The sequence below is a fragment of the Macrosteles quadrilineatus genome, unplaced genomic scaffold (assembly GCF_028750875.1).
Source record: "Macrosteles quadrilineatus isolate MER2022 unplaced genomic scaffold, UCM_ALF_1.0 Scaffold_5__1_contigs__length_97177068, whole genome shotgun sequence".
NCBI classification, from domain to species: Eukaryota; Metazoa; Arthropoda; class Insecta; order Hemiptera; family Cicadellidae; genus Macrosteles; species Macrosteles quadrilineatus.
The window spans coordinates 10,971,407-10,999,180 of NW_026542598.1; the positions used below are offsets into that span (position 1 = coordinate 10,971,407).

The window sequence follows — 27,774 nt, forward strand, 5'->3', positions numbered from 1 at the left end:
TTTGCTGGCCATGCCAGCTGTTATCGTCATTTGGGGACCGAGCAGGTTTTTACATCCCTAGTGCCGCTATATCAGCTACCCACTTACTTTCTAAAAATATGAATTCATATTAAATACACAATCAGTATCTATATAGCATTGCAATAGAATTGTTTTAATGTCACAATTTCCTAGCAACTATTTATTATTATTTTTGTTGATTCCTCAAATTAGTTCTTCACATAACCTTAAATCTGTACTGTAGTTAGTTGTAGTTGTGTTGACGATCAGTGTGCATTATTGTTGTGGTGAATAGTGGTAATAGGATATAGTGTGGTGATAACTAGCGTTCGTACCACGGATCGAAATGGTTTTGCAGCTGTCGATCGTTTCGAGCCTGCAAAACCTCATTTTCGGCCCTAGGTACGAAATATACTATTAATCTGAGTTGCATTTTTAGTAAATGACATTCATACTCCTCTTACATTCATCATGAAGAATATTTGGTTTTGTAAAATATATTATCGCAAACGAAAATAATTATCCTTGAAAATCAAATATTCTCATGCTATCACATTGTCCTTATCCTAAACGTAATGTTTTATCTACGTGATTTTTATATTCAGCATTCAGTAAGAGAGATACACTAGATGTTACTACGTGGCACTGTTATATGATTAAACCTTGGTCCAAGAGAGTGACCTTATCCAGATAGGATTACTGTGGTCGTCCCTTTGGGTGTGTATTACCGCCTACCCTTTAAATGTGAATTAACGAAGGATTAAATTAAGTGAATGTATTCTTCCCTGTTGTGCCTAAATGTTACCATCTCATACCAAATATCGAAGTTTACGTCTTTTGCTAGCCATATTTACTTCATTAAATATAGGCTGGTTATCAATTAATAGAATTTTCTCAAGGTTTCCAACTCACAGATCTTGCGATGTTAATTGATTCTATATATTTTTTTTCATTTTATGTATTTTTAAATAATAATTACTAGCCTATATTGTAATGCCTGATTAAAATCCATATTTAATGATGATCTCTATTATTATTATTTATATTTCCAAATGTAGTTTTTAAATACAATTTTGCATCGGTAACAAAACACAAAACTCAACAAAATATTATACCTACCATACTCTTAGTGTTAAAACCAGCATCATAATGGCTTCTCATTTCACACAACATCAAAATAATTTGATCTATAAGTTGATGATCCATCATGTATCGCTAATAAATCCTGTTCATTTGCCATGGTCCTTTTATTTTCAACTTCTGTGTTTTAAGATGTTTTGAATTATACTTTTTTTAAACCTCCCCGGCAAATATTAAGAAAAACGTATTATTAAACAAAAAAATATTATTGATGGTAAGAGCATTTAAAATGTTAATAGACATATTTTATATTAAAGGTTAAACACTTTTTAATTGAGTAGTTTACGTTTGAAATGTAAACGATCTGTTATGTTCCCTTGTATACAAGAGTTTGACGAGTACCTAATTAATAGTATACCCAAATGTGGTCTCATATCTATACCTAATATTCCCAAATATACGTAGGCCTACCTATATAAGGAAAAAGTTTGTACGACATATACCTGACTACCCAATTTATAAAGTATAATTTTAGATTTGTCATGTTAGACTTTTGTTATTATGTTAACGTATACACAGCTTGTCATTCTAAAACAAAAATCAATATAAGGCAACGTATTCATCTAAATATTACTTTTTTAACATTAATACATTTTAAATCTCTTTAACAAATATCCGTTGTGTACTATAATGCTTTTGTAAAATTTAATTCGTCAATTTATGGATAAAAAACATTATACTTTCTAATACAACACCTGTTGCACGCCAAAGTTTAAAGTTAGATTCCACATATTCGAAATTGTTACCACGTGTAATCAGATTGAAACACGAATAAAACCAAGCCAGTGCCTGTAATGAATATTGGGGAAGGGAAATATGGTTGAGGGGCCGCAATAAGGAGCAAAGTTAGGATGGTACTTGGGACTTAAAGTAATCAGAACTTTTAAAAGTTTGACTAAGACCTTTTCAAACTTCTTTGTATTGGATTATAACTTTCGTCTGTTATACGTCTTCCAAGGTTTTCTGCAGCGTAAAACTAATTTAAAGTTTTCTTTTAAAATTTAAAATTGAATGACATTACTGATATTAACGTGTATATAGATTGCGGTCTCGGCCGATTAGTTGTTTCGTGATTTGACTAAGTTATCACAATGTGTTGACCAATTGTTCATTATTCCATAAGATTATATTCACGTCTTGACATATTCAGGAATTATAGTAAAATTCAAATTATGCTGAATAAAGTAAATAGTTATTCACACAATATTAAATTTCTTACGGATTTGACCTAATATTTGTATGTTTTCTAGATAGATGGGACTCCAACCTAAGGAGGACTCTTATCTGCTGGGTCAAGTCATTATTCCTAGTGATTTGTGGGATTTGAACTCGGGGCGCCGGAACAGAAAGAACCCTTCCAACCACTAGGACAACCGCGCGTCCTTATCGAAATTTATTCATAACACATTCTATACCACCACAGTCTTATTTTATGAAAAATAGTGATTAACTTTCAGACATTTAATAGCTTACCTTACAAGTGTAGTAAGAGCGTTTTTACATCACGCAGGTGAATGTTGTGCAACGAGCGGAAGCGAGTTGCATAATTCACCTAAGTGATGTAAACACGCTCTTGCGTAACGTGTAACGTACAAGATTTTACCTGACCTGACAGTATACAGGGGGTTACGTACAATATTTTTCATTATCCATTTCACTCATCTTCTAAGAGTAACGTTCTTTTACAAACAAAAGCTAGGTTCGGAACATTCTTTAAAGCATAGCAATAAAATTCAAGCGCACATCTGATTTCCAGCGTTAAACGTCGTTGGCTACATAGAGGTATATTTTTTTAAGTTGAGCACTCAATGTTATTTAAATGGGTTTCGTTACTTCACCGAGTGAGTTTTTGAAACTTTACATCACTCGTGAAGTAAAGAAGTTGTATACATCATGCTTGTGAAAGGGAAGTTTAACATGGCGGGTTAGGTAAAAACTTATTTTTTAACTAAAATAACTTTTTACAGGTTCCAGACTACAATGGAAATAATCATGGTGTCCAGATACCAGCTTTGCTAAGGTAAGACATATTTTATGTTTATTTATAGAATGACATATATTCTATGTACTCTTGATAGTCTGCATGTACCCTTTAGGTCCAAATCATGTAGTGCAAACGCAGTTGGTAATTTTAATATTAAGATGACTGAATCATAATGTCGTGTCGTGTACGTTGTCGTATCAATTGTGCCAAAGCTGATTTATTCACAAGATATGGTAATCTTGTACATAAAATAGATGCAGTACATAATTTAATGTTTATGTTGGTTGATTTTGTTAAGGAAATAAATTAACAATAAAGTCGATATATATTTGGTACTGTTATGTTTTAATACTATTGTATGACTATTTAGCTCAAAAGAATCTTTCTTTTTCTTTTACTCAAATGCAACAAAAGGGCAATAAAAAATATCGGGTTTTTATAAGCTCTTGGTTTGCTAACTCATTTATGGCTTCGTCTGTTGACGAAACACTCTTTTTAAATGAGTGAAGATTTAAAAAGAAAACTAATTGTCTGCCTATTGAATTGTAGCATATGAACGACAACTTGATAACCCTTGGCCTCGATACCAGATGTAGCTTTTAGGTCCAAAGACCAAGTGTGAACATTGTAGCACTGCATAGTATATATTAAAAATTGCCATGTTATGAGTAGTAAGACGAAGAAGAGACTTTAAATATACAGGACGACAGTTAAGTGTTATATATCAGTATACCTTACTAGAGTAAAAAGATTGGGGAGCGAGCTGGTCTTGTGGTAGAGCTCGGGGCTTCGAATCCCGAGGTCCCAGGCTCAAATCCCGACAATTGCAATTGGATTTTATTGGAGTGATAAGGCCGCAACCCTCTATGACTAGCCTGAAGTAACGTGTAAACAGAACCTCTATCTATCTATCTATCTATCTATCCTTGTGTCTTATGATGTGAAAGTATTAAAAATAAGAAGCCTAGAGTAAAAAGATTGGATAGTATACAGTTTTAACTGTAAAGTAAATCAGATTATTAAAGTAATTACGTACACTGTAGAAGCTATGATTATTTCATATATTAGTTCAATACATATATCACAAAATGTTCGATAGCTTTGTAAAAATCAAAACAATACAGTACTATTTCCAGGCTACTGTCTGGCGACTTTGATTGAGAGGGGGCACCACTTTCAGAAACTTTTTCAACTCCCTTGGGAAACCCCACAGACCATGGTATCCAAAGTATTCGTTATTTTTGTTTTAAAAGAATTTCCGCTCATGAAGTCTACATAAGGAATAATTTACTCAACGGATTGTTCAATGTTTCGCGTTATGAACTAGGTAAGGGAGTTTTAAACTTTTTTATTTAGCCTCAAACACGATAAGAAGTATGAAAATTACATTCTTCATGGGACTTCGATATTTTTTAGGTACTTTTTATCGTGCAATTATATAAATTTTCTGATAAAAACTATTTTTAAATAGACATAAGGTAATGTTGGATACCCTTAATGATACATGTTTCCAAAATTTTCAACACTTTAGTTTTCTCTTTCAAAATGGAGTGAAGATAGTCCATTTGGAGGCGTTTAAAGACATAAAACATGCATTTTGAAATGTGCATAGGCAATCCTTCAAACATACAAACCCCTCTACTTCCCTTTTACATCTGCCCTTCTTCTTATCTTTAGGGCATTTTTCCCTTTCTAGGACCTCGATGGTAACATGAGTTGGTGAATAGCTAACTGTTTACCAGCCCAGATTGTGTGTATAGTTGAGTTTGAGATGTGTGATTTTGCATTTAAAGATGAGTCATCGTACGTGAAGCTATCATAATTGCATACAAAAACAGGAACAAGCTTAGTGTCGAGACATTGACATTGACCTGCTGAAAATGACGTGTGACGAACTGAAGATAGACATTTGCATCTGATCAAACTGTTCTTTGGTGTATATAAGACTCTCAAACTACAATACACCAAGTGCATCCAATATGAGGTTCTTGATTGTGGTAAGTAGAATTAGGTGTTCAACTTTTGTCTTTTACCAACACCATAGAATAAACTAATACTATGTAATAACAGACAGTATTCCAAGACCAGATCTAGTTCACTCTGCATCTAATGATTATCTAATAACAAAACAAATTAATAGGCAAACTATTAAATTTCCACCAAATAAAAAACATCTTTGAACTTCAAATTTTAAATTTGACAACTTGTATTTTTAGTGCTTATCTTAACAATTGTAATACAAAGAATATTACCTCTAAGGCAATGCCTGTTGTGAAATTCCATTGAATATAGGCCTACAGATACCAAATGTGGTGGCAGACACTTAACTTGCCTATACTGTATAGTTAAATGTATACCACTTATCAGTGGCTTACCTATGGCTAATGAGTGGGTATATCTTGAAAGGGTAGTCAGACTTTCTTATTTCACCTTCTAAATCAATCTATTTTCAGTGTGTTCTAGCTGTAACCCTTGCGGTGGTGGTTCTCGCAGAATCCGAACCTAGAGGGTTTGGCGACAGCAGCAGTGGCAGCTATGGTGGGGACGCTAAAGGAAAGATTAAGAATGGAGGCAATGGGCAAGGACAGAAACAAGGAAACGGTGGTTATGGAGGAAATCAAGGGGAGAAGAAGTATGGTGGTGGCTCCTACGATGGAGGAAAAAGCAATGGCAAAACAGGAAGTGGCCACGAAGTAGCAGGAAATGGCAAATGTGAATCTGGTCATGGCAAAGGTGGATCAGGCTATGATAAAAGCAGTAGCAAAACAGGAGGCGGTCACCAACAAGGAGGAAATGGCAAAGGTGAATCCAGTTATGGCAAAAGCAATTCTGGCAGTGAAAAATCAAGCGGCAGTTCAGGATTCAAGAGCGGTGGCTCCCAAAAAGGAAGCTTCCAAAATGGAGGTGGATCTTCCAAAAAATACTAAAATGTAGAACCAGTCTCTTGTAGTACTGCTTAACAATTCTAAGTGTTAAAGTTTTACATTTTATGTAGTACATAAGTGCATGCTATTAAATATCTTAAAGGAATGCCTCTGTTTATTAACAAAACCTCTATGTAATGCATTTTGTGGTGAAATACAGATATCTAGAATCATAATGTAAATTATTAACTTCAAAATCCAGGCTTTTCAAAGTATCCTAAAATAGTGTAGTATTTCAGGCAAATAGCTGTAAGTTCGAGTTCGTAAGATCCTATGAGAATTAATTGAAACTCGTTATACTTAAGATTCAAGATCTTTCTTAAAGAATAAACTTTATCTAAGACCTAATAATTAAGTCCCAAAGTCAAAAAAGGTATTTTATTGTTCCAAATAACTAGTAATAACTCAAAATTTGTTATACGCATCTTTTTGTCACGGGCACTGTACCCAATGGGCTAACATTTTACACAAATGCAGATTTCACATCTTTGAAATTAGAAAAATATTTCATATAAATACGAGATATATATTTATGGATGGTTTTTCAACTATTTTCGTGTTTTAGATCTGTAATTATTGATCTGTAAGGGACATTAACGAACAAAGAGCTTTAATTTATAAACATTTTTATTTCAGCTTATAACAAGCTAAAACGTTTCCCTACTTAGTCAAGAACGCAAAACATCAAAATAAATATCTTAGAGAAGTTAAGAATTCCTTTTGTAGACTTCGGAGGTAAAGATTCTTTCGAAAAGTTTCAATAAAGCTAAGAATTGTTCGAGTCTTTGAAAGTCTCTAAAGGAGTTACACAACAAGTTTCTAGTGATTCCCTCTTTAATCAAAGCCCTCCAGTGGGCAACCTGGAACTGCTCTTTGTTTTTTGTAGCATTCAGAAATTAATTAAGATTATTTCAAATAAAAACAATTAAAAATTATACTAAAGCAAATAACACTTTATGATTTTTCTATTATCTGAGTAACAAAATTAAATTTATGAAGTAAACAACAAAATACACTTTTTTGTTACAATAAGAAAACATCACGATGAATAGGCCTGTACTGAATTTTAGAACTTGTTGCAATTTAGTTTTAATCAATCCGAATTCTAGACCTCTTTTTTCGCAATTTCGAAATACATCTTACGTTTGAGAAACGGCTTTTCAACATATTCGATGGTGGACATGAACTTTCATAGTACTGTTAAACTTATATAGAACTCATACTTCAAATTTGGGTTCACCGCAGTTCTCCACAGAACCCAAAACAGCGCAGTTCCGCAGTCATCCAGTACTTTTTTGAACAAAAAAGCCATAGAAACATCAACCAGAAACAAAGTTATAAGCTTTAAAATACCATTTTAATATAACTAACCTACAAAACGGGGAGAAAGACGACGAATAGACATATTTTAACATATTAAGGAACCATTGGCACTGATAATACAGACTGAAGTGTATGGTAAATCTACAAAATGGTATATGGTAGCGCCTATGTCTGATGTTAAAACGCCAGCTTAGAGTCCTTCTGCTTCTGGAAGAATGGAAAAAGTCAGCTAGTATATCTGACTTTTTACATATATATAATCCGTTATATAGTATATTCTGACTCCAGCGAATGCACCGTTCCTGATGACGGTGTGATACAATCATTGAGGTTCGGTATCATATACCAGATGTAAATTATGCTAATGTTAACCATATTTCTTCGTGCTTGAATGTTCAGTAAGTTCTGCAGTGTTCACAGCAGTATATAAAATCTCATGTATTCTTGTTTTTTTTTACGATTATTTGGATTACGGTTGCTTTCATTGTCCATACAACCACACCATACACGAAGTCAACGGATAAAGGTCCTGGTGCTCCCGTATTAGGTTTATTTAGTAAAATTAACTTCAGTACCAAACCCTTTTTCCCCGACGTAAAAACTGTTGACTATGTAACTATGGCACAACAACTATTGTAGGCCACGCCTAGAAAACATGAAAGCTCTTTAAGTTCGGCAATTTTTAAGTTAGTATACAATAGATTAAATAAGTAAATATGCTAACTTAAAAAAACAAAAGAAATTTTAAAGAGATTTTTGTTCGGCGAACTATAATTTTCATTTTAGTATAGACAGAACTTATTACTTGGCAATAATTGCTCAGTAATTAAACAGTTTTTTATGAAACAACACTATAGGATTTTAAATTAATTAGCTAACGCTATACACCTTTTAATTTCTGTTTATGGGCACCCTTGCATATACCATTATAGCATATCATCATTTGAATTCATACACCATTTAAGTTTATTTAATGCGTTCCATTAATACATACAAAAATAACTGTACTCTGTTGTTATACTTACATTTTAAATATTGGCTATTAAAGCCCTGACTTTTTTGCCCACTCTTAGCTCGAGCAAACTTTCAAATTATAAAATAAATTCATCGCCTGTGACATATGGCTGAAAACCTTGAGCATTATCAGGGCAATTATTATTAGTATTATTAGGGCAATGGAAATAAACTTCCAGTTGAAAGGATTGCTTGTACAAGAGTACTCAGAAAATATGCAAAATTAGGACACCGCTTTCAACGATTGATTGTTTGTCCCAACGATTGTTTTTAACGATTTATTTAAAACTACTAATATATAGATTTTTTAAAACTCCCTCATAAGATAAATATTTTTGTTATAACCTGATTTAGATTACACAACTAAAATCTGTAATAGCTATTTACATTACAAGTGTAGTAAGAGCGTTTTAATTCACCTAAGTGATGTAAACACGCTCTTGCGTAACGTGTAACGTACAAGATTTTACCTGACCCGACAATATACTCGGGGCTACGTACAATATTTTTCACTATCCATTTCACTCATCTTCTAAGAGTAACGTTCTTTTACAAACAAAAGCTAGGTTAGGAGAATACTTTAAAGCATAACAATAACATTCAAGCGCTCAGCTGATTTCTAGCGTTGAACGTCGTGGGCTCCATAGAGGTATAATTTTTAAGTTATCCACTCAATGTTATTTAAATGGGTTTCATTACATCACCGAGTGAGTTTTTTGATACTTTACATCACTCGAGAAGTAAGGAAGTTGTATACATCACGCTTAGGATAGGGAAGTTTAACATGGCGGGTTAGGTAAAATACTGCACCCATTCGATCAGTGGTAGTTTCCAAATGGCGTATAATACTCTCTCCGTATTATTTGATCAGTGGTCATAATTCGAATGTTTATCTTTTGTACATTGTTTAGGTCGTATATAAGCATGATTTTAAACATATGTTCTGATTCTTTGTTTTGTTTACATTTACGTAGTTATTTTGTAACCACCATGGTAACACATATGGCCAATGTTAAAATTTAAAAACGTTGAGTCGCTTTTAAACTATATAGGTTTTAAACACGATTACTAGAAAAATACCGGTATGGATCATAAACATAAACAAAATGACGTTGTTGGCCCGAATCCTATACTAATAGCATTGAACATATGATTTGGCAGTTCCATTTAAGCAATGTTAGGCCTAAATAATGTTTATTTTCGGGCCTGGATCATTAACATAAACAAAATGACGTTGTTGGCCCGAATCCTATACTAATAGCATTGAACATATGATTTGGCAGTTCCATTTAAGCAATGTTAAATCATGTTTATTTTCGGGCCAAAAACGTCATTTGTTAATGTTTATGATCCATACCGGCATTTTTCTAGTAATCGTGGGTTTTAAACCTTCCAAACATTTGTCGAAACAACCTTGGTAAGTTTTGCATAAAATATGTTCACCCGTTATTGAGTGATAGTGTTAGAAAGTTTGCATTGAATCCGATATCAAAGAGCTTCGCTCCGCTCCGCTCAATAAGTTTATTCACATACATTGTAACAGTTCAACAAAGTGTAGTAGACAAACTCACGGCATGTTTCGCCTATTCAGGCTTCGTCAGGTGATCTCCTTGATTCATCCATTAATTTATAGAGTCGTCGATTAGATTCACATAAATGCCCAAATAACATAACAACTCACGAAAACAACATTTAAACATTTAAGGTAGGTCTACTAGACTAAACGGTCGCAGTACGGAGGCAGAGTGGCGGGAATAATAAATTTTTCCATCACAATTATATTGGCCATGGATCACACACATAAACTACTAGATTTGTTTGAATCAGAGTGTATATAAGTGGCAGGGTTATATGTCAGGCTTGTGTCAGGGTTTAATGGACCCTTATAATTGTTACAGTGTAATCGTTTTGCAAATACTGTCAGAGGTTTTCCAGATTTTTTTTTCTTACAGTTCTTCATTTTAACGTCGTTGTGTCATTGAAAACCCCTGAAAGAGCCTCGAGTCTTGACTTTTAAAATACAGTACTGTTAGATTTAGTACAGTAAAAATTTGTTTCTGTAGTAAAACAAGTACTAGTTTACCTAATTCTGAACCTAATTTTTGAACAATGGTCATTGTAAATTCATCAAAAGGTACTTTGGCTCAAAACCTGAAGCAGTTATCAAATGGTTAATAGTAAATTATTGGAGAAGATTGTTAGAAAAGAAATAAGAAAGTGTTGGTGAAAGCAGTCAAAGAACCAAACTATCGTCCAAACATTGTTATTTACCTTTCACATCCGTGATGTATGATAGACACTCGCATCTGAGCAAACGGAACTTTGGTGTATAAAAGTTGCTCAGACTTCAATAGCACCATCAGGTACATCCAAGATGAGGTTCTTGATAGTGGTAAGTAGAATAAGGTGTTCAATTTTTGTCTTTTACTACACCATAGAAATACCCCCGCCGCAGCAAACCTACAGACTAAGCGAATTTCAACTTGTCTGCTTACATTTATACTAAAATATTTCCATAAATAAGACATATTTATTCTCTATTTAAATAACATTATATAACGGGTGCTTAGGTTTGCTGCTACGGGGAAGGTAAAAAGTGTTTTTTTACCATACGTCAATAGTATAGGATGAAATACTGTTCTCAAGGTGGTGATAAATCTCTTGTATTTAAAAGACTGTTATCTCTTTTTAAAGTATACCTATGTTTACATACAAAAGTTGGTATATTGGTTACCGATATTAGTCGTACAATGTTGTCAATAACTGAGAGAATTTGAAAAAATAAGAAAAGCTGTTTTCCAAACTCTTTTACGCTCTAATTTAGCCGGGTAAAAATTGGGCGACTTAGCGAAATTGATAACCAATTTATATTTCCTTCTAGTCACAAGTATTAATTTATATTTCTGGAGCACAAGTATAAACCGAATGGTTTTAGACGATGTATTTTACTTTATCCGTGTATATCAATGTGTATGATGCTAGTCTATTCGTTAACAAATTTTAAAACTGAGAACTTTGTTTTCGTCATGTTTTGTACATTGAATGAACCTCCCAAAGAACTAACACATGAACAATATACGTACAAGCCACTAAGAAATTTGTAATAGAATTTGTAAGAAATTTGTTTGAAATATATACAATGAGAAATTTTTGTCACTGAATAAAATGAAAATTCTTTAAGACCCAAAACAAACTTTAAAAGTCTTGCTTTTTATTGTTTACGATCAATCAATTTGTTGATGGATGATTTTCGGGAAAGATGTTCCATTTTTGTAAATAAGTTATATATTTTTAGCGACGTTGTACATTCACTTTTGTTGAATGGTCTTTTCTTGGTGGTTCTGAACATTCACTGACACAGACCATGTTTTCAGTGTGCAGCCGCTGTGACGATGGCCGTGGTGGTCTTCGCTGAGATGGAGGCCAGGGGTTACGGTGGTGGATCTGGTGGTGGATATGGTGGTGGATCTGGTGGCGGTGGATACGGTGGTGGATCTGGTGGTGGATATGGTGGTGGATCTGGCGGCGGTGGATATGGTGGTGGATCTGGTGGCGGTGGATATGGTGGTGGATCTGGAGGTGGAAAGGCACAGGGAGGAATGAAATCCGGAGGCCAGAAGACTGGGGGAGGCTATGGAGGTGGCTACGGCGGCGGAGATTCCAATGGAGAAAGTTTCAGCGGCAGCTTCGGTAGCGACAAATCGCAGGGAGGGATGAAGTATGGAGGCAGCCAAGACAAAAAGTACGGTGGTGGTTTCCAAAAGAGCGGCTCGCAAAAAGGTGGGTTCAATGGTGGTTATGGAGGTGAAGAAAAGTCTAAAAACGATGGAGGATATGGTGGAAATCAAGGGTATGACAAGTACAACAAGGGTCAAAAGTCTGGAAACCAGGAAGCTTGTAAAGGAGGCAAACCCAGTTATGAAGGTCATGAAGACAGTGAAAAAGATTATGAAGGAGGTCATGATGAAGGTTATGGTGGAGATTATAAACAAGAAGGATATGGTAAAAGCAACTCTGGTTACAGCCAAGGAGGTAACTCTGGAAACAGCGGAAAAGGCCCCCAAAAGGGACCCAAGTTCGGTGGAATGGGTAAGGCCTACGGCAGTTACGGAAAAAAGAACTAGGATTTTTCCATTCACAATTTTTACAAAGCACATATTGTTAGTTATGATATTTACTCTTAATCACTAATAAACTGTTTAAATTCTTACTAACAAGGTATTTTTGTGAAAAAACCTTTCCATAGTAGTGTATGTTAAGATATGAGTATATTTTACTACTAGTACTTACAGTGACATATTTCTGGGCAAGACATGTAGTGGTTGATGAGCGGAGTGAACTATCGAGCCTTGAAATGGTTCTTTTGTGATGAGTACCTCGTGAATGATACTTTTTATCACGATGTGAAAATTCACACTAAGCATCTTGGTTTTAAATAAAAAATATAGACTATTATTTCATAGTCTAGTAATTATCTTAATAGTTTCATAGGCTAACATATGTTTAAAATTTATTTAAATGTCAGCTGCTAAAAATATATTTCTGGTAATAAATAACTAGGTGGCGTTCGTATCCGCGTCCACAAAATTTAGCGGAGTCATGAGGGCATTATTGACCCTCACCATAAAGCTTCAAAATTTTTTTTACCTACAATTTCAAATAGACAAAAGATTGTGTAGAAATGACTTTTACCTAACCCGCCATGTTAAACTTCCCTATCCCAAGCGTGATGTATACAACTTCCTTACTTCTCGAGTGATGTAAAGTATCAAAAAACTCACTCGGTGATGTAATGAAACCCATTTAAATAACATTGAGTGGATAACTTAAAAATTATACCTCTATGGAGCCAACGACGTTCAACGCTAGAAATCAGCTGTGCGCTTGAATGTTATTGTTATGCTTTAAAGTATTTTCCTAACCTAGCTTTTGTTTGTAAAAGAACGTTACTCAGAAGATGAGTGAAATGGATATTGAAAAATATTGTACGTAGCCCCGTGTATATTGTCGGGTCAGGTAAAATCTTGTACGTTACACGTTACGCAAGAGCGTGTTTACATCACTTAGGTGAATTATGCAACTCGCTTACGCTCGTTGCACAACATTCACTTGCGTGATGTAAAAACGCTCTTACTACACTTGTAATGTAAATAGCTATTTCATCACTCTGTATTCGTAAATAGCCCATTTCCATACAGCTGAGATCTTGGAAAATCGCAAATTTCCAAAATAATACAGAATAATACAACAAAAACAAATAGTGATCAGCTGACTTTTCCTGATATGAACATTACTTTCGTCACATAAACATTACTTTCGCTACATAAACAATACTTTGCCTGGCAAGGAAATGTATGCTTCAAGGAATGGTTAGTGTTCATCGTATATACAGTACTTTATGGTTCGCCAAAATTACAATCTAGTTGACTTTGGATACTGCAAGTAAACTTAACTTTATTTTGTAAAGTATGAAACCGGTTCTGACCTAACTGTATGTCCGGTTACATTTCAGTGCGTTAATGTCAGCTAAATTTGTGAATAAAAGAGGTATTTTCTTATTCAACTGTTTGTTCTTTTTTAACAAGTTTGTTTGGTGGTGTCTTGACGTCAAAATATTGACGAGATCCTGCGAGCGGAAGCGGAAATGCGCGTGAAATGGTGGCAAGAGGTTCTCCAGACTCACCAATGTAATATCCTGTCCTGGAGATGCAACAATATTGTACAATATTGCCCTTGTTACGAACACGTCTGACAATATTAATCAATTTAATTACTATCAATATTTATTAGGATTCACTTAAACCTCGCTTAATAAACTGAAATATTAAAAATATTCAAATCATCACGGTTAAGTAATAGGCCTATTGGTCCTCGAGTAAGCTTTACACACTTGGTCTAGCAGGATCAGCTGAATTGAACTTGATCATACAAGAATATGTTCTGTTGATCAATTTCAATTCAGCTAACAATAATTAGAATATTATTATGTTTTAGGTATTATTATTTTGCTTTTTTGTAATATTATCATCGTAAGATATTTACTACAAATAATTTTCGTGTTTTACGTAGGACTAGACTAGTTTATACAAAATCAATTAATGTAATCTTTATTCGTGTATGAAGATAGTAACAACACCAGGGTTTGGACCGTTCCCTTTCGGCTTTCATAACGTAAAAATACCAGTTGCGTAGAAAAAACGTGAAACAATTCATATCAATTGTAAAAAGATTGCCGTTGGCAAATCAATAAATAAAATATTAACTATTATATTGATGGTTTAAGAATTTTAAGTTCAATTGCGCTGACACTGTTTAGTTAAAAGTAAGTAATTAAATAAGGAAATCTAAGCACATAGGCAAATACTATCGAAACATATCCCATATACTAGCAGAGACAAGATAATCTTTTTTACAATTTAAAGTTCATTCTTATCATTTTCAACATTCACACGATCCACGATGTTATAGCGTATATTCTGTCCTAGAGGCACGTGTTGCAATGTACTTTTAAATACAACTAAATCAGTTTTACTATAATTGAGAACAGACTTTGGGGAGTGAGCTGGTCTAAAGTAGAGCACGGGACTTTGGAGCCCGAGGTCCTGGGTTAAAATCCCGCTAATCACCAATGGATATTGTCTATGTGATAATACCACGACCCTCTAGGAATAGCCTAAAGTAATGGGCAAAACAGTCTCGGGCTAGGATTTAGTATCCTACGGATGTGAAGGTGGGGAAAATGTACAGATTTTAAGTCCATGTCTACCAACAGCTCTGGTCTGGTCTGTTTATGGAGAACACGTGACTTGTTTAGTAAAATCTTTTTAGACTGTGGCCAATATTTCAAAACTCAAGGTCTTGAGGATCACACCTTGACTTCTATATCTTGAGTACAGTATTAGCGATTTGGTGGGGTATGATTTAGAAACAAATCTGTGTGGTTCTTGAAATTGCAGCATTCTGTTGCAGACCATGAGCAGCATGAACAGTCCGAGTACCCTCAGCTTCACCACGACGACCGGTACATCCTCCAGCAGACCTAGCAGTCGCCGCGGGTCGGTGTCTACAGCAGACGACACGTCCGAGTGTATGGAGCCATACTTCCAGCTCAGCCCGGCCCCCGCCACTACCTCGCAACCCTACAACTTCTCCCGCAGTCCCTCGCAATCTGTCAAGCGCAAGCCTCGCAAGAAGTGTAAGGACCTGAGCCACTTCAACTCCGTGCCTCCTATCGGTCACATGTCCAGGTCCAACTCCAACAGCTTCTCTCCCTCTCTATCGCTCATCTCTCCTACCGACTCGGGTCCCAAGAGTCCCAGGAGTTACCACGCTCCCAAGTCACCTCAGGAACACTCCCCCAGGATAGCCAATCGTTCCCCGTCGGAGCCCAAGTCACCAAGAAAGTCTCCCTTGACGCCGACGTCGAACCACTTCAATTTCCCTCCGAGCCCGTCATATTCTACAAAGAGTCCTGGCACGTCGAAGAGAAAGTTCTCGTTCAGCGGTCCTCCCAAAAGCCCGAAGAGTCCTAGCACGGTAGGTTGATTTAAAGATTGTAATTCAAGCCTGATTATACTATAATACAATTAAACGTGGTGAAAACAACCGTTGATAGCTTTTAAGACAAAACTCGCCATTCAATAATCTTCAATAATATAATTTCTTAAGCTTTCTTCCTTTTCTTTCTTTCTTAGAATGTGTAAGAGCGACGAGGGGCAATACATTAAACGTGAAAACTAAATAACACTGTTTCAACAGGATGAAGATAATTTAATACAATTTTCCATGGACTCTTTTGAATTTCCAATATCATTTATGTGCTTAAAAACGTTAACTCTGTGCTCTAATCGCATTCTACCCTTGAAATGTCCATTTAGCCACACTCATTTGTAACGGAATAATTTTCATCTTTCGTAAAAAAAACCTGACAAATTCCTAAGATGGATAAAAATAAAATAAATGAAATGATGTTAGCAGGAGTCCGCGGTTGACGGGGAGACAGTGGCCACTTCTCTCTCGAGGCCAAGTTCTCCGCGAGGCCTTGCCTACCTGGCCTCTCGTCGAGGAAGTAGAGAATCCAACATATCCAACGTATCCAACGAGGAGTTGGCACCTCTTAACTTCACCAACACAGCTCGTGGCAGACAACGTCGGACCTCCAACTTCCTCGAACTTCCAGGTTAGGACAATCGTTGACTTAAGGTTCTGAAGTAGACCCCCCATTATAGCTCATCATAGCTTAAATTTTAATGTATGTGAAAATAAGGTCATGGAGAATTCCGCTATGGAAATAGTACTGTTTTGCTTGATTTTAGATACATGGTATTTTGTGTACCAGTTTAAGCACCATGATGTCGTAGTCATGATTAACCGTATTTCGATAGAAGCACCCTCTCGAACGCTCAATTAAAATGTTTTATGGCTAGAACAACGGAATGAAATGCCTTGTTCGTTTCAACTACCTAACTTTCTAAAATGGCAATAGAAAATTAATCTTGACTCTATACAGTGGTAATATCACTATTGACAATTAAGTTAGCTCTGAACATCGATTGGTCTGTGACATGTCAGATCGGATATTAGGAGACCCTAGCAATGCTGGTAACTGCTTCAATCACTGAAACAGTTGGAGTGGTGGTGGGTGGGTGGGTAGGGTAGTTTGGAGTCGTAATAGAGTCGTTTTAAAAGTTGTCTGTATAGATAGGAAAGATAGGATTAAAAGTTCTGCTGCACATTGAATGAGTTGTTACGATTTGGTTAGCAAAAGTGGCTGTCAGAAGTGCAATTACTTATTCTGCTGTTGAGGTTTAATTCAATAACTATGCAATTCCGAGGCAAAATGGCATTGTTTGAACAAATATTATGATCAAATAATCATACTACCATTTTATTGGCTGTATGTAAGATAAGAAACTTTCATTTCCAAAGTTTAACTTATCATCGCAAAAGCTGTTAACAACTAGAATACTCATGCAACTGTGATTGGAGCAATCCGTAGCCTGATACAGTAGTAGAAATCATATTCTGATATCGATTTAGTTGCTACGACAAAAATACTGAACGTCTTAGTATAGGATATTGTAGAACCTAATTTGGGTAATGTGACGATTACCTATAACCTATTACCATAGACATTATTTTATTACCTACTATAATAGAGGTGGTTGCACTTCTTTTTTCAACTTATCCCATACCTGTTCCCCCTTAGTATCAACTTCATCTCTTTTAGAGACGACTTTTGTCAGAACGCAAAATAACGTCGACTCCACCCGACCTATTCACTTTGGCAACAGACGGACCGAGATATTAAAGTCACCGAGAGGTACAAGCTACGTTTCATCACTGTTTTAATTACATTTACCTTCAGTCTCAGCGAGATAACAAAGCGCACTTAATTAATTCCATAATTTTGTCACGAAACTAAACAAACCAGTTAAATTGCCTCTGACCTGCGCGCTTTCAAAGTAATCGCCTCACGCCCCTGTTTAACTATCCCTATCTAATATATAAAATTCTCGTGTCACAGTGTTTGTCTGCAAACTCCTCCGGAACGACTTCACCGATCGTTATGAAATTTGGTGTGTAAATTCTGTAGGTATGCGAATCGGACGTAAACTATTTCCCGTTTCGAAATTCTTAAAAGGGCTCCGCCCCAGTGGCTCTGGAGTTTCCCATGTTAACCTTATGAGAAATGGAATTAATGAATCTTAACAGCTGTTTCAATTAAACAAGTTGGTTCTGTTCTATGATGTTCAATAGCATTAAAGTTACAAGGATTACCAACAGGGTGCAGCACTATTATTTCTTTAACATTTATGACAACAGCTAATTTGCAACCAAAAGGTGAGTGAGCGTAGCGAACGAACTTCAACCTGGAGGCGAGTTAGCGTAGCGAACGAGCTAACCTGAAGGCAAGTGAGCGCAGCGAACGAGCTCCAACCTAAAGGTGAGTGAGCGTAGCGAACGAGCTCCAACCCAAAGGTGAGTGAGCGTAGCGAACGAACTTCAACCAGGACGTGATTGAGTGATGCGAACGAGATCATCTTGAAAATTAAACGTAACGGTACTTTCTTTCCATCGGTCTGTCTTAGGGGAAACCTATAACTTAGGCGATACGAAGTTCGCCGGGTCAGCTAGTCTATCTATATATTAATAGGCAAGCATGTTTCTTTAAAACCTTTTTTCTCAGCTCGTGTGCATCGTAGGGAAAATCTACGCATACCGTTGGAAAGCTATTTTCCTGTAGGTGTGCAGAATCCCTTTATAAATTTAAATAGGCTCAAAGATAAGCACAAAAAATGAGTTTAAAAATTTGAAAAAATTAACATGGATCTTATGCGTTGCTATGCTGGTTACGAAATAACAACGAAATATAAACAGAAAATCAAAACAAATGAAAGAAACTCCAATCACATGTTTTATTTACAGTGTGGGGTGAAAATAGATAAGTGAGTACATTACATATTTTTGGTCGAGTTTCGACCACTGGACGACCTCTCGTCTATATATTAATAGGCAAGCATGTTTCTTTAAAACCTTTTTTCTCAGCTCGTGTGCATCGCAGGGGAAGTCTACGCATACTGTTAGAAAGATATTTGCCTGTAGATGTGCAGAATCCCTTTATAAATTAAAATAGGCTAAAAAATAAGCACAAAAAACGAATTTGAAAACTTCAAAAAATTAACATGGACCAACTGGGTTGCCATGATGGTGACGAAATAACAACAAAATGTAAACAGAAAATCAAAACAAATGGAAGAAATCCCAATCACATGTTTTATTTACAGTGTGGGGAGAAAATAGAGAAGTCTGTACATTAATTATTTTTGGTCGAGTTTCGACCACAGGACGACCACTAGTATATTTAATTATGCTATTTCAACGTTCGGTCAATGTCTAGTCAAGCATCTCAACGAAATTAGTTTTAAATAATAATGAAAAATGTGTGTCCGTTTAAAAGGTTTAATCCTACATAACCACGTTGACGGTTAATTAATGAATGTAGTTTGATTTTTCCTCGACGCCTACATGTTTGTAACATCGTTTACAAAACTGACCTTCTTGCTTTCCAAGCCCACGCCTTTAATGTAACCACCTTAACCTAAATTACAATAAAAATAACATTTGTCAACGACTTGATTTTATTTTTATTCTTCGTTTATGACGAACCAAACTGAGTGATGATTTCAAGCTAGAGTTACAGCATCAATTAACAGTCGAAATATTATGTATACAATGAAAAAAAAACTATTAACAAAATACATTCCAATTATAATTTGGTAAAATATTTTAATCGAAATTGTTCAATTAGTTGACAAGGAGGCGAAGTTAACATGGAATAATATACACCTGAAATTTCTTTTTAGAGATTAAAAAACTACTTTAGCCCTACAACCTATGCTATGAGAGTAACCGTTTATACTTAAGTATGACGAAAATACATAACTGATGGATTTCCTTTATATAGTTTGCTAGGAATAAAAATTCGCCATATTATGTCTTGGCCATCCAACTTGTATACTTCGCGTTCAACCACATGATAAATTTGGATATCCTTTGGTTTCAGGATGATTGACAGAAGTAATTTTTTTAGTTGTGAAAACAAATTCTAAAGATAACATCCAATTTTGCAGTGGTCAGTAAACCTATAAATATGGGTCACCGGAATTTTTTCTCCCTGAAATTTTACCACCTGGGCAAAGCTGGCGCCACTATGACGTAGTAACCTGAGTGCTCTCAAGTTTGTTCGCGGGCGAAATTTTACCCCCGTGGATTTAAGAGTTTAACGAAAATAGACATCGTGTGATAAATGAGATTAGCAATGAAACCCGGAATTTTACCCCCTGTCCATATAACTAGCATCTAGGCAACTGTAGATGTACGACACGGATTTTTACCCCCGGATTTTTATCCCCAGATTTTACCCCCAGATTTTTACCCTCGGAATTTTACCCCCTTGTACAGATATAGAAATTAGTAAGAATAATTAATTTTCTTGTTTCAGTTTTGATTGAATAGTAACCATTCTATTTTTAAGTAGCCAATTTTAATTAATTTGTAACCTCAACTAAGTAAACAAGTTTCGCTTTTTTAATTTTGAGTATGATAAATCGTTAAAGAAATGTTTGAAACAATAAATTATTATTCATATGGGCTGCTCAGTTTGTTTACGTATACATTAACCAACAGTTGGTTCCAAAAACCGAATCCTGAAACTCGAATTTCAAAATTAGAACATAAAACAGGTTTTATTAGTTGAGGTTACAAATAAATTAAGATGGGCTACTTAATAATGTAATGTTTTGAAAGAAGAACATTTTTGAATTATTCTCACTAATTTCTATATCTGGCCAGGGGATAAATTCCGGGGATAAAAATCCGGGCCGTACATTTTAAGCTGACCTCATGAAGGGGGTAAAACCGGGGATAAAATTCCGGCCTGTACACTCCACTCTAAGTTTTATAATTTGATGAGTTCTGATTAAATTCGTAAGCGTGAAAATATTCAACCTTTAATTTATTGAACTGATGTTGTGCAACTCAAAAAATCGTGGCTGGAATTTTACCCCCTAGGTTGTGACGTCAGTTTTACTCAGGGCTAAAATTCCAGGGGGATAAAATTCCGTTACCCCTAATGTAATGATTTACTTTTCTGCACCTGTAGTAATGTTTACTCTTGTCTTGTCCAGTCCCTGACCACATAAGGCCGAGAGTCTGCAGTCTACCGGAGAAGCCGTACAACCCTCGGTCGGGTGATGAGCTCTACCGCCTCCGGACCTTCAGTATCACCAACAAGGGGGTGGTCAACTACGGGGACAGCATCATCAATAGACGGTCCAGGTCTAACACTAGCGTCAACTCCACCGCCAGCAGGTAGGCCTACCGTCACTTACCATTACTTAACTCATGGCTAGCTACTTATCATATACCTCCGGACCTTCAGTATCACCAACAAGGGGGTGGTCAACTACGGGGACAGCATCATCAATAGACGGTCCAGGTCTAACACTAGCGTCAACTCCACCGCCAGCAGGTAGGCCTACCATCACTTACCATTACTTAACTCATGGCTAGCTACTTATCATATACCTACGGACCTTCAGTATCACCAACAAGGGGGTGGTCAACTACGGGGACAGCATCATCAATAGACGGTCCAGGTCTAACACTAGCGTCAACTCCACCGCCAGCAGGTAGGCCTACCGTCACTTACCATTACTTAACTCATGGCTAGCTACTTATCATATACCTACGGACCTTCAGTATCACCAACAAGGGGGTGGTCAACTACGGGGACAGCATCATCAATAGACGGTCCAGGTCTAACACTAGCGTCAACTCCACCGCCAGCAGGTAGGCCTACCGTCACTTACCATTACTTAACTCATGGCTAGCTACTTATCATATACCTACGGACCTTCAGTATCACCAACAAGGGGGTGGTCAACTACGGGGACAGCATCATCAATAGACGGTCCAGGTCTAACACTAGCGTCAACTCCACCGCCAGCAGGTAGGCCTACCATCACTTACCATTACTTAACTCATGGCTAGCTACTTATCATATACCTACGGACCTTCAGTATCACCAACAAGGGGGTGGTCAACTACGGGGACAGCATCATCAATAGACGGTCCAGGTCTAACACTAGCGTCAACTCCACCGCCAGCAGGTAGGCCTACCGTCACTTACCATTACTTAACTCATGGCTAGCTACTTATCATATACCTACGGACCTTCAGTATCACCAACAAGGGGGTGGTCAACTACGGGGACAGCATCATCAATAGACGGTCCAGGTCTAACACTAGCGTCAACTCCACCGCCAGCAGGTAGGCCTACCGTCACTTACCATTACTTAACTCATGGCTAGCTACTTATCATATACCTACGGACCTTCAGTATCACCAACAAGGGGGTGGTCAACTACGGGGACAGCATCATCAATAGACGGTCCAGGTCTAACACTAGCGTCAACTCCACCGCCAGCAGGTAGGCCTACCATCACTTACCATTACTCAACTCATGGCTAGCTACTTATCATATACCTACGGACCTTCAGTATCACCAACAAGGGGGTGGTCAACTACGGGGACAGCATCATCAATAGACGGTCCAGGTCTAACACTAGCGTCAACTCCACCGCCAGCAGGTAGGCCTACCATCACTTACCATTACTCAACTCATGGCTAGCTACTTATCATATACCTACGGACCTTCAGTATCACCAACAAGGGGGTGGTCAACTACGGGGACAGCATCATCAATAGACGGTCCAGGTCTAACACTAGCGTCAACTCCACCGCCAGCAGGTAGGCCTACCATCACTTACCATTACTTAACTCATGGCTACCTACTTATCATATACCTACGGACCTTCAGTATCACCAACAAGGGGGTGGTCAACTACGGGGACAGCATCATCAATAGACGGTCCAGGTCTAACACTAGCGTCAACTCCACCGCCAGCAGGTAGGCCTACCATCACTTACCATTACTTAACTCATGGCTAGCTACTTATCATATACCTACGGACCTTCAGTATCACCAACAAGGGGGTGGTCAACTACGGGGACAGCATCATCAATAGACGGTCCAGGTCTAACACTAGCGTCAACTCCACCGCCAGCAGGTAGGCCTACCATCACTTACCTACTCATCAACGAACAGCTGTTCTGCAACTCTTTGTGTTCGTTGTACATCTTACTTTAACGATCGAATTTTAACATGTATAATTCAACAATGAACTTCCGGAAACATTCGAAATTTACTAATAACTAAGAGCTCCGTATATCCTTTCTTTGCTGATTTTTTTTACCTTAGGGTAAAAATAAACTACAACAACAAAGTCCTAAAATAACCGATATCATAGCAGTATTACAAAAATTGGGACAATAATCTGAATTTTGAGCAAAATAATTATTTTTATAAGCGCAGCTTTGTGATTTCTTATGCAAAACACTGCTTGAACCTGAACGCTTGAACGCTCTGTGCATGTCCCAATTAACATACAAAGGGAGGTTTAACGACACTTTCCCCACAAACTGTCCTGAGGTCACGTAAGGTCGCGTGATTGTTTTATCACTCTTATCTAAGACATTCTGACCTCTCATCCTCAGGTCAGTCTTCTAGATGCGTCCAAATATATCGAAATATATAACTTTAAGATTTGTTAAAATTTAACACATAGTATTTTATTTTCATTTTTAATAAAAAGGTTTACTGTTTAATTATCAAATAATAACTTTTTACCGATTGTTTGCTATTTGACTACTTATTGTTTTATTAAGTTGCTAATTACTTTCTCCCCCTATACCATAGTATATGGAGAAAGTATTGTTTTCGTCAAAATTTTCGAGTTTGAGTTTTGAGTGGATATATTCGTTTTGGGTCCCCCTGGACCCAAAAAAGTGGTTTTCGAAGTGATGTCTGTGTGTGTGTGTGTGTGTGTGTGTGTGTGTGTGTGTGTGTGTGTGTGTGTGTGTGTGTATGGATCTATCTAACTATGGGGCCGTGTGTGTGCATCAGCCAACACTCGGGGGTTGCCACGGTTATTTTCGTGGTTATTATCTGTGTTATTTTCGTATTGTATGACCACTTTCCTCCATTTAAACAATGCTAATACTCCTTTTACATTGTTTAAATGGAGAAAAGTGGTCATACATAACACAAATAACACGTTTCTCTGTTATTATTTATCCATTCTTAACAAATAAGGTATCATTGAAAACTAAATAAAATTTACTAACTTTTTGTGTCTTGAAAATTTTTTGTTAAGTTAACAGTTTTCGTGAAATTTGGCATAAAATATTTTAAATGTCCGCCATTTTGAAACGGTTAATGATTTTTTAGTATAATTTCTAACCATAATAGGTCTAAATAAGATTAACAGTTTTGCAAAATATCAACGCTGTAACCAAACCGTTTAGGAGTTATTCGTTTTCTTGTAAAAAAACACATAAATACAGACAGGCGGAAAACTAGGTACACAGACCCATGTTCCTAAGGTGAAATGTGCTTGTCTTGACCTAAGGAATAACGCTATATACATATGTCCAGAGAGTTACGAGACACCCTGTATTATTATACTCGTGGTTCAAGGACTTGGTAATGTTGCATATTTGGTCGGTATCAACTGTAATTAGTAAGGTAAAGTATTTTACGCCACACTACACTGTTTTAAACTGATATATTTGTTAAATAACGTGTTTCTGATACCTTACCAATATACAAAAGTAGATTAGTGATCAAAATTAATTATAAACAATGCTAATCGATGGTGTGGAAATAAAAATTTCAAACTCATAAAGTATCTACAAAAATCTCAATACAAAACTAATTAATTCATGGACTCTCTTACAAATTTAAAGGACATAAATCAAGCTGTTACTACAGTTTTCTTTCATCCATTCACACTGTACACTGTACAGCAGCTCTTTCAGCCAAGGTTAATTTCGCCTAAAGGTTACAGCTACAGATCCTCCAATCAAGGGCAATAAATAACGCCAGTGAAGGAAAGACCAATTCCCCCCTCCTCTCACGCCATCCTTGCTAATTAATCTTTCAATTTCACCAACACCTTGGCAAGACAGCTTCCCCACTGTGTACTTAAGGGCCTTTTCAATTTCAAATAATTCAAACAAATGCCATTACCAGAAAATTTATCGTGTTATGATAATACGCATTCTATTTAAATGTTTGTCTGATTATTCTTTTCTTATTCGTTATTACTGTGGATTGTTAATTATGAATATTGGTATTGCATTAAAACTCTATTTTTCTTTACTGTTTGTGTTTAGAGAAGCAAAATAAATTATGCACCGTATAGTAATTTTTTTGCAAATATGTACCAGGGAAACTAATGGCATTAACTATGGGCATAGCCTATAATCTGTATGTTTCCGTGGCCTGTCGTACATATAGCTGATATATGTACGTAGTTTTCTTTTGTGTATTAACATTTTAAAGCTAAAAGCTGACATATAAGTAGTACAAAATTTATGTATTTATGTATTTAAGTATTTATATATTTGAGTTGTAACAACTGTCTGTCCCGTACGTTAATGTTTTTTTTTTTATATGCTATGACTGGTAACGTCATAATACATTATTAAATTGTCGATTTTTAGCCAGGCTAAATTTACATGATATTATGTACAGTACATTTTTAAATATATTTAAAATTTAGGATGTGTTTAAATATATTTAAAAAAGGATTAATTGAAAATGAACACTTATTGTTTAACTGTTGTATTATAACCTGCACATTTTACCAAATTAAATCTCTTAATTCCAGGATGAGCCTACATCTTACATCTAAATGCAGCAGGCTGATGAGCTATTATGTTGTAGGCACAGCAACCACAGTGGTATCAGCAACAACAGTCCCTGGGAAGGTAGTTGTTGTGGTAGCAGCTACAACAACGTGAGCACAGAGACAAGTGGAGAAGAGGTTGCCAAGTACAGGGTCGTGTTGTTGGGGGACTCCGGTGTGGGGAAGACTGCCCTTGTCTCTCAGTTCATGACCTCAGAATACATGAACACTTATGACGCCTCTTTAGGTACCTAGGAGATTCTAAATTTTCATAAATTACAGTGTAAGTTATCTGAACCAGACTTCACTTATCCGAGCCAAAAATGAAGAAACTAGAAATTGGGAGGTGACTGAAAAAAATAACCGTTACCCTCATTTTTGCTACGAGATGGCCAATATTTTTGTTGGTAAATTTACACCAATAAGCTTTTGATATTCACTTTTTGGGAGTATTTTAACTCAAATTTGAATAAAAGATGGGTGTAGAAGGTAGTGAAGTAACTTGTTCAGCTTGTTACTACCAAGATAACTTGTTTAAGTTCACTTCGTTAAAGTAGTGACACACTTTTATTTTTGTTATATGTAGGATATTATAATGAAAATGAACACAGTAAATAATAGAGTTTGATGGCCGTTTTTACTGACTGAGACCAGCTAAAACTTTACACAGGACCATTTTATGCCCAATAATCAAGAACAGCTGGGCTGTGTTTGAAAACGTCAAAAGATATTTTTTTCTCAGGATTGAACCAGAGACTTTTTGATCCTACTACTTATTGGCCAACTCCTAAACTACTCGACTGCTAGATATCCTGCTACTTCTTGGCCAACTCCTAAACTACTCGACTGCTAGATATCCTGCTACTTCTTGGCCAACTCCTAAACTACTCGACTGCTAGATATCCTGCTACTTCTTGGCCAACTCCTAAACCACTCCTGCTAGATATCCTACTTCTTCTTGGCCAACTCCTAAACCACTCCTGCTAGATATCCTGCTACTTCTTGGCCAACTCCTAAACCACTCCTGCTAGATATCCTACTACTTCTTGGCCAACTCCTAAACCACTCCTGCTATATATCCTGCTAGTTGCGAGACGGGGACGGACCAAGACCATTGGGAGGTCACTAACCTTGCTCTTAGGTTGTTTTATAGAATAAATGTTCGACAACCTAACCCAGGCCCAACTTTATATAGGCTAAAATATAATACAGTTTAATTATTTTCAGACGACGAGTTTGGGGAGAAAACAGTATCCGTTTTGTTGGATGGGGAAGAATCTGAAATGGTCTTCATTGATCATCCAAGTGTCGAAATGTCGGTAAGTTCATCCAACAAAATATCTATTCATATTTTTCTTTCTTAAGCTTCGATAGAAACTACTACGATTTATTAACAGAAAGGGATATATTTATTTAATGACTACCCTAAATCGAAAATTTTGTTAAAGATGGAAATGAACTAATACTATTCAACTGAACAAAACACTTCATTTTTATTTTGTTTGGTTTTTACTCTTGAGAATAATTTTTTAATATCATATGTAATACAAATAAAAGGTATCAGCAAACTGACACATACTTTTCTCCAATAAGCTTGACATTAAAATTGAACATCCTACTACTTTTCTGAGAAAATCATTATTATGGGTAAACAGAGGGGGTAACTATGGAGTTTTATGGGGGAAATTGCAAAAATTGCAACTATACTTTTGAACCCTCAAAAAATGTGCAGTGATAATTGTGATTACAACTAAGTTCAATGTAACTTAAGCCTATGGGTTTGAGTTTATTTTTTACTTACTAGAGTTAAATATTTATGTGCAGTTTATGGCTATAAGATAGGTTAAAAGTCACTCTTAGCGTTGTAAAATTATGGCCCAGATACCTCAACTTACCTTGTGTATTTTTTGGGATGGTGTATATTTGGATGTTTGATTTTGAAGTCACGAAGTGATGCTAGCTGCTAGTAGGCTATTATTACTAAATTGAACATATTTCTATATACTTTTATATAACCTTAGAAAAATTTGTATAAAGTGGTTCAACTCCTAAAATCCCACTTAGCCGGATAGTC

At 36.2% G+C, this 27,774-nt stretch overlaps 3 protein-coding genes across 3 annotated transcripts in view; all 3 read left to right on the plus strand.

Annotated features, from left to right (window-relative positions):
* Nucleotides 1–27,774, plus strand: part of LOC128993762 (probable serine/threonine-protein kinase nek3) — a 93,761-nt gene that overhangs the window by 60,788 nt on the left and 5,199 nt on the right. Inside the window, exons 2-7 of the mRNA XM_054417740.1 lie at nucleotides 3,108–3,160; nucleotides 15,355–15,921; nucleotides 16,360–16,564; nucleotides 21,075–21,258; nucleotides 25,739–25,947; nucleotides 26,928–27,019. Of these exons, the coding sequence (XP_054273715.1) occupies nucleotides 15,358–15,921; nucleotides 16,360–16,564; nucleotides 21,075–21,258; nucleotides 25,739–25,947; nucleotides 26,928–27,019 (1,254 nt within the window). The 5' untranslated portion in view covers nucleotides 3,108–3,160; nucleotides 15,355–15,357. The remainder of the gene's footprint in view (nucleotides 1–3,107; nucleotides 3,161–15,354; nucleotides 15,922–16,359; nucleotides 16,565–21,074; nucleotides 21,259–25,738; nucleotides 25,948–26,927; nucleotides 27,020–27,774) is intronic.
* LOC128993760 (ctenidin-3-like) lies at nucleotides 5,020–6,154 on the plus strand. Its single transcript, XM_054417738.1, has 2 exons — nucleotides 5,020–5,121; nucleotides 5,578–6,154. Exons 1-2 carry the CDS (start codon nucleotides 5,104–5,106, stop codon nucleotides 6,049–6,051), a joined length of 492 nt encoding a protein of 163 aa, XP_054273713.1. The 5' UTR covers nucleotides 5,020–5,103; the 3' UTR covers nucleotides 6,052–6,154.
* On the plus strand, nucleotides 10,752–12,595 carry LOC128993759 (acanthoscurrin-1-like). The gene is made up of 2 exons (XM_054417737.1): nucleotides 10,752–10,777; nucleotides 11,760–12,595. Exons 1-2 carry the CDS (start codon nucleotides 10,760–10,762, stop codon nucleotides 12,507–12,509), a joined length of 768 nt encoding a protein of 255 aa, XP_054273712.1. The 5' UTR covers nucleotides 10,752–10,759; the 3' UTR covers nucleotides 12,510–12,595.